General features: G+C 31.9%; 1 protein-coding gene across 2 annotated transcripts; it reads left to right on the top strand.

Annotated features, from left to right (window-relative positions):
- The first annotated feature begins 3975 nt into the window (after positions 1 to 3975).
- Positions 3976 to 6678, top strand: LOC148622254 (ninjurin-2-like). Of its 2 annotated transcripts, none has more exons than XM_088571963.1 (4): positions 3976 to 4082; positions 4211 to 4258; positions 4511 to 4561; positions 4956 to 6678. In XM_088571963.1, exons 1-4 carry the CDS (start codon positions 4044 to 4046, stop codon positions 5415 to 5417), a joined length of 600 nt encoding a protein of 199 aa, XP_088428089.1. In that variant the 5' UTR covers positions 3976 to 4043; the 3' UTR covers positions 5418 to 6678. The 2 variants fall into 2 exon arrangements, with proteins under 2 accessions (XP_088428089.1, XP_088428090.1); XM_088571964.1 differs by having other exon boundaries at positions 3989 to 4082; positions 4529 to 4561.
- The last annotated feature ends 456 nt before the right edge of the window (positions 6679 to 7134 follow it).

The following is a 7134-nucleotide window of genomic DNA, read 5'->3' as shown; positions in this document are numbered from 1 at the left end:
TAAACAATCCTAGTTTCGGGGATTTTATTCATTGCTTCTTTTCCAATGCATACTACATACACTGTGAGGTCGGCCTCAAATCTTGACCTAAATTTAGAGATAGATATTAAAGGAAAACTATTGACCAAACTATACGACAAACATGATGACTTTTCATTCAGTATTGTCATCTTTTTTTTTTCATCTGTGGTAATATCCCTTCAGGACCTGCGCCAGTAGTTTTCATATCACAACTCATACAATATGCCATAGCTACACAGACTTTGTAACGCGCTAGACCTTAGAGCTTCTGGAACAGGGTTATGTTGCTGCACGATTGAAGTCATCACTACAGACATTTTATGGTTGAAATCATGGACTCGTGGATCGTTATGGTGTATCTATATGCACCATGGGAACTGATTTTTTCAACGTGTCACAGTTTTCCTTTCTGTCCGTCTATCCTGGACTTTTTATGAGCATCTCACAGGGTGTTTCTAGAAAAGCAGAAGACATTTACCCTACTGGTAAACCTGGTCAATGCTCCCAGTTTTTAGTGAAGTCAGAGTTGTTCATTTACTTTTGATTCATTGTATGTGTTATTTTTGTTGTTTTATGTTCTATGTTGTTTGTGTCTGTTTTCCTTATCAGGTCTTTGTCCCTGGAATGCATTCTTTTGATTTCTTCCAGAATCGTGGTTTTCTTAATTACAATTTGTTAATATCGTATTAAAGTGATCCTGATAAAAAGTGTGAGAAATTTAATTTAAATTGATATGGAAGAGATAAAAAAAAACCCTTAGTATATATGCACTCTTTAGAACCATTTTTTTTCATTAATAAAAAGCCTTAAAATTCAAGTATTGCATGGTAACTTCCGTTTTGTTTAAATTGTAAAAACTTATTAAAAATCGCTTACTAAAATTCAAGTTTTCAGCAATTGGGGGAAATGACGCACTTCTATTTTAAATATATCTTTTAAACTTACTGGTGTGTCCACGTGCTTGACTAATACCTTGAACAGTAAACGGAAGGCCTTTGATACAAGTATGTTTTTTTGTGATATAACAGTGTAAGTTTTGGAGTATGTGAGGTTGACCCAATCAGACAGGTTCTCTCACCGCTGTTAGAAAGTTGTGAAATTTTATTTGAAGCTGTACTATATGTTGCTCAAACTTTTATGTTTAAAGTAGTCTACAGTATTTACGTGATATAAAAGTTTGTAAAGGACAAAAATGTTTTATTTTCTTTAACGCCATATTTTAAAGCACTTGCTCTGTTATTGAGCTACGCTTGCAACAAAAGTAAGCAACAGTTAAAGCACTTTCCCGTACATAGGTATCTTCTTCAATCACGTGGGTCAAATTGTATAAGGTTGTCAATGGATCTGTTTCTGATATTTTCAAAAGAAAGCGTTTTACCATGTCGATAGGTTTTTATCCTCTTTTGGTCTCTCTACCAAGGACGATAATTGTGATTTACCGTCTATGTACTGGATTCCTAAACTCCACAAGAATCCATACAAACAATGTTTCATAGCTGGATCTGCAAAATGTACCACCAAACCTCTTTCAAAACTTTTAACTTCTATACTCAAAACTGTCAAAGAGGGTCTGCAGTTCTACCACAACAATTGTTACTCCGCAAACGGTCCCTTTCAAATGGGAACAAATTGTGCTCCTTTACTTGCTGATCTATTCCTTCACTCTTATGAGGCTGACCTTACAGGTGATTTGATCCAAAAGAAAGGATATTTTTGGCTAGATCCTTTAATTTCAGTTTCCGCTATATAGATGATGTATTATCTTTAAATAATCATTTCGGGGATTTGATACATCGCATCTACCCAAAAGAACTTGAGATAAAGGACACTACAGACTCTGTAAGGTCAGCCTCATATCTTGACCTACACATAGAAATCGATGGTAAAGGAATATTATTGACGAAACTTTACGACAAACGTGATGACTTTCATTCAGAATTGTCAACTTCCCTTTCATCTGTGGCAACATCCCTTCAGCACCAGCGTATGGAGTGTTCATATCACAACTCATACGTTATGCCAGAGCTTGTCGAAACTACGCTACGGAGACTTTTTGTATCGCGCTAGAACTCTAACAAATAGGCTTCTGGAACAGGGTTATGTTGCTACAAGATTGAAGTCATCACTACTGAAGTTTTAAGGTCGTCATCATGAACTCGTGGATCGTTATGGTGTATCCATCTGCACCATGAAAACTGATTTATTCAACGTGTCATAGTTTTCCTTTCCTCGTTTGTCTACCCCGGACTTGAATTTTATGAGCAACTCGGCGGGTGTTTCTCGAAAAGCAAAGGACGCCTACCCTACCGGTGCACCTGGTCCATGCTCCCAGTTTTTAGTGGAGTCCGAATTTCTCATTGGCTTTTGCTACTTTGTATGTATAATTTTAGTTACTTTATGTTCTTTGTTGTGTATGTCATTGGATAAATGTAGTTTTAGTCCCGATAGATCTTTACGATACAAAAGGAATATTATGTACAACTTTATAGGCCCCCAAGTCATGCTGATAGGAAAATCGTCGGTATTTGTATTAATTTTATTTGGCTTTTTAAGAAAACTAAAAAGTTAAAATGCGAAACCATTGACGTAAAAGAATACATGATAAAACTCTGTATTTGTTTGTTTTTATTCTTGGCTATATATATTTTTCACTTTTAAGATATCAAAAACAAGATGATAGTTATGAAAGAAAATCCCCGAAAATTCACGATTGAAGTGTAAGTTTGATTTAATTCAACAAAGGTGTTGTAATGAACACTATTATTCTGGCCGACTTCATTAATGTGCTACCAACATTTTTGGTATTCTGTCAATTTTGAAACCTATCGGTATTTAGTTTATAGAATATCTGTACTTGTTTACCAACAAAGAGTAAATCCGATATTCTGCTGGAGTGGATTATGCCAGTTGATCCTTCAATTCGACTGTCTTTAAAACTAGAATATATAATAACCATTACAATCGGTAATAAAATGTTTAATACTACAGTAACAATTAACCATTACTTCATGCACAACAATAACACAAGAACTAAACTTGTTGAAGCAGTGAAACTTTTGGATTTCGAGGTAAAATAAAACAGCTCATTTCAAGTGTAATACTTTAAACCCTAATTTTGTGATAAATTATTCAGTTATGTTCACAAATATTCAACGCACCCATTTACAAGCATTAAAGTGTGCGCATTAAATTAAAAAAAAAATTAAAAAAATTAATTCTCGTGTGAATTATTTAAGGTAAAACAACACCCTACATTTAATGTTCTTTTCGGCTTGAATATTTTTATTATTGATTGTTAAGCTCAGCAAAATAATGTTGGGAGGCAAAAGTAAAAAAACCTGATAGATTAAAAACTGTCAAATAATCGAGAATAGGTAGTTAGTGTTTTCAATAGCCTGCGTAATCAATGTTACTCTAAATTACAATGTATTACGTTTTAAGTGCCCCTACATGATAAATGCAACTTTTGGATTTCTCCCCAGGCTAAGCCTATCGACCCAATGCTCAATTATTTTGTGTATAAAGTTTTATTATTTTTTTTTCTCTCAAAGTAATCTGTTTTCCATTTAATTTTAATTTCCCAGTTCTTGTTGCTCATTAAGACTTTATAGATGAAAATCATGTTAAGTTTTATTTGAAGTCTTAATTATGCGTGATAACTTCAAAATATGTGAATAAAACTCGGACCATAAAATTGGCCTAATGAAATAACCATTCAATAACATAAATGATAACTACATGCAGGTTATTATTTTAATGCATTTGTTATGATGATTATTAATAATTGCATAAATAATGTATTGTAACAATGTACAATATATTGACTAAACTAACAAGAATTGAAAGGGTAATGTTCTGTTATAAATCTGGTAATCTGGCCAAAAATTAAAAAATAATGATATAGCATTTCCCGTAACCATTAAAAACGGGGAAAAAATTAAAAATAAATGAAAACCGTAGAGGTAGGCGTAGTTTGAATATACATATAAGGAAGAGATGCAGGACAAAAGTTTCAGCTTGAAATGAAGAGAGAGGAGTCCACCGTCGAGGTTATGATATCGGTAATTAGAATTTTTGGTTTATTTCTGTTTTTTCCCTTCCAAAAATAAAATTTGCTGTTCATTTTTTGTAACCCAAACGTTTTCAACTGGCATTGTTCTGTTTTACTCTATTTTCTTCTATAAAACAGAAAGATGGCAATGAAAGTGGATTCTCATGCGATTCGGAAGTTTTAGAAGTAAGTTGAATATAACATAATTATTTGATTATTTTTTTTTTTGTATAAAACTTTGGTGTGAAACATCATAAAAGTTTTAATAGTTGAAGAGATTTTTAAATATTAATTACTGTAATACTGAAATACTGTACAAATCTGTAATACTTGTGCAAATTTATACATCTCATTTTATTCGAATGGATCGTTCAATTCATGAATCATCATTGATTGATTTATATTTTTTACAGAATTGTTCTGTACATTTTTTTTTAGACATTTTGTTTTGTTAAGGAAGAAGAAGTAGAAGCCTTACCAACAAACGATGTGAGTAGTAAACTGATTAAAATTAACGACATTGGACGAAATGATCGTGACTAATTTAGATTTATGTTTTTATTTCTTTCAGCCCTTTTCCCAATGTGTCTTCGTACCATAGATAATGATCTATGGATTTCGCTTTAACCAATGCGTTCAGCTATATTTTTTGCCATATGCATGTACATGTCCAACTTATATTATTTGCCAGCTCTTAGTACTGGTACTAATAAAGGGTCATGAAATAGAAATATTTCTTTTATTTCTTTATACTAAACATAACTAATTGGTGATTGTATCGAATGAAATATTTAAAGTTTATGAAAGTATTTATTCAGGAGATGAAAATTTTAAAAAAGTATTTACCACCAATTTACTAATATTGTGTTATTTTTTGTTACAGATCATTAATAATGATAGGGAAAAGGAAAAAGGGCAAGCAGCGGACAAAAACCGGAACAGATTTCAAATTCGTCGAAATATTTCTATGGGAATGTACGATGTCGCCTTGTTGATGGCAAATGTTTCCCAATTAAGAACTCACTTAGATTCTGACTCGCCTAAACACTACATGTTAGTACTGGTCTTTTTATTAGCGAGTATATTGCTCCATGTTATTTCTGCCGTTCTTTTGTACATATTGTTTGCCATAGAGAAATTGAATGAAAACATAAAGAACCAAGAGCCAAAAGGTAAAAATGATAACGAAGGGATCCAATCACAAATTACCACGTGTTCTTTTTGTTCTAGAAATCAATCTCTTTGCTATTGTTGGCACATGTACAAAATAGACTGCGTTGCTACATTTTTAGTATTCGTTGTGACTGTTTTGAATGTTTTTATAACTGCATTTTTTGACAAGTAAATAAGATTGCAACTTATGTTACACACCAGCAGATATCACCTGGATTGTAGTGCTCTTTACAGTTATTATTCAGTCAACATTTTACTAAAGTAACAAGCAATTTAAATTGCATCCATATTGTTTAATTGAGTTTCTTTCAGTAAAATTCCAGTACATGCAAAATTAGCAAATCATGTTAACAATATAACAACATTTTTTTGTAGAAAGAAATTGAAGGACGCAATAAATATTAAGCACTCCCAATTCAGCATATTATTCATAACTGATTTTCTGATGAGAAAAAAATTAGAACGTTAGCCTATCACTTAAACCGTAGCTGTCATTAAAAATAATTAAAATGAACTTCCTGATACATAGGAGAATGAATCTAATTTTGAATATTTACTTCCGTCAAAATTTTAAAAATTTTCCTGTACCGTGTAATCCTCTCTTCATTTTTATTGAATAAAAGAACATGCCTTTTTCACAATGCTTGTTTTTTAATATATTTAAATCAAAGTACGGATTAAGATAGTTTGTATAGTAAAAAATAAAAAAGTACAGTCTAGGCTTTTTGTCATTTTCTCAAATAGGCACGAAAATAAGAGAATTTTCTTTCAAAAAGGGGAAGTGAGTGGTTCAAATGCTGGACACCAACATCTTTATCTGCAAAAAAATAAGTGATCCAGGTTTTATACATATTTTGTATTTGTGTATTTGGTTCCTTCATTTTTTTATTGTGTTTTGTACACGTACGTTTTAATCCTTAAATCTGATAGTATGTTATTTTACTCGGCTTACACTCTCCTTTTAACTCCTTTGTGAGTTCAATATAGGACGTACTTTTACTGCGTGTCATTGTTGTTCCTTGCTGTAATATTTTCATGATGATGATGTTCTTTGCAGTATGTTTTTTCCTGATGTTGTTCCTTGTTGTATTTATTTTTATGATGTTGTTCCTCGTTGTTATTTTGATGTATAATTCAGTGACAATAATACAAAATAAACATGCAAACTACGTATATAACATACGTAACAATAATGATGAAAAATTAATATCTCAAGAAAGCCTGAATCGTTCACATCGAAACATAAGGAATAATTATTTTCTGATCAAATATAGTATAGTTTTTATGAATACAGACTATATTCAGCATTAGAGAAAAATGGGATCTATATTGAAAAGGAAGGGAAAATACAGAAAAAGGAAAACAGAACTTATTGTGTCTTATTTAGTAGTTTATGTAAAAATCATATAAAAGGAACAGATTGACAAACTTTACCCTAAAAAATATCATATGTTTATTTCATAAAATTAAAGTTTATACCTGTCTATAATGGTTTATATAGAAAAAAAACGCTACATTTAGGAATGGCAAAAGAGTGAAGAATTATTACCAGAGTACTTGTTGGATTTACTTGCCAAACTGGATAACTTTCTCATTAAAACTATTCATATTGACATTTCAAGTGTTTCCAGAACACGTAAATACTCATAATTTTTTAGGGCAAAATTCTATGCCCCATATGTCGGCAAATTAACCAACATAGACAACAGAATAAAACACTTATAATACGAACTACCAACAAAAACGAAAGTGACATTAGGTGCTTTGCAAGCGCAAACGTGTCCTGCTCTACCAGCGGCACCCTTCATTTTGAAAGAGTTATCAAGGGAACCAAGGTTATAGCGGTAATCAAAAGAATGTAATCCAGGGACAAAGACCAGACATAGAAA

Source organism: Perna viridis, chromosome 3, assembly GCF_037379345.1.
Source record: "Perna viridis isolate PV_CMFRI_1.1 ecotype Kerala chromosome 3, ASM3737934v1, whole genome shotgun sequence".
Classification (NCBI taxonomy): domain Eukaryota; kingdom Metazoa; phylum Mollusca; class Bivalvia; order Mytilida; family Mytilidae; genus Perna; species Perna viridis.
The sequence above is the reverse complement of the archived record's forward strand: the minus strand, read 5'-3'. Positions and strand labels throughout refer to the sequence as shown.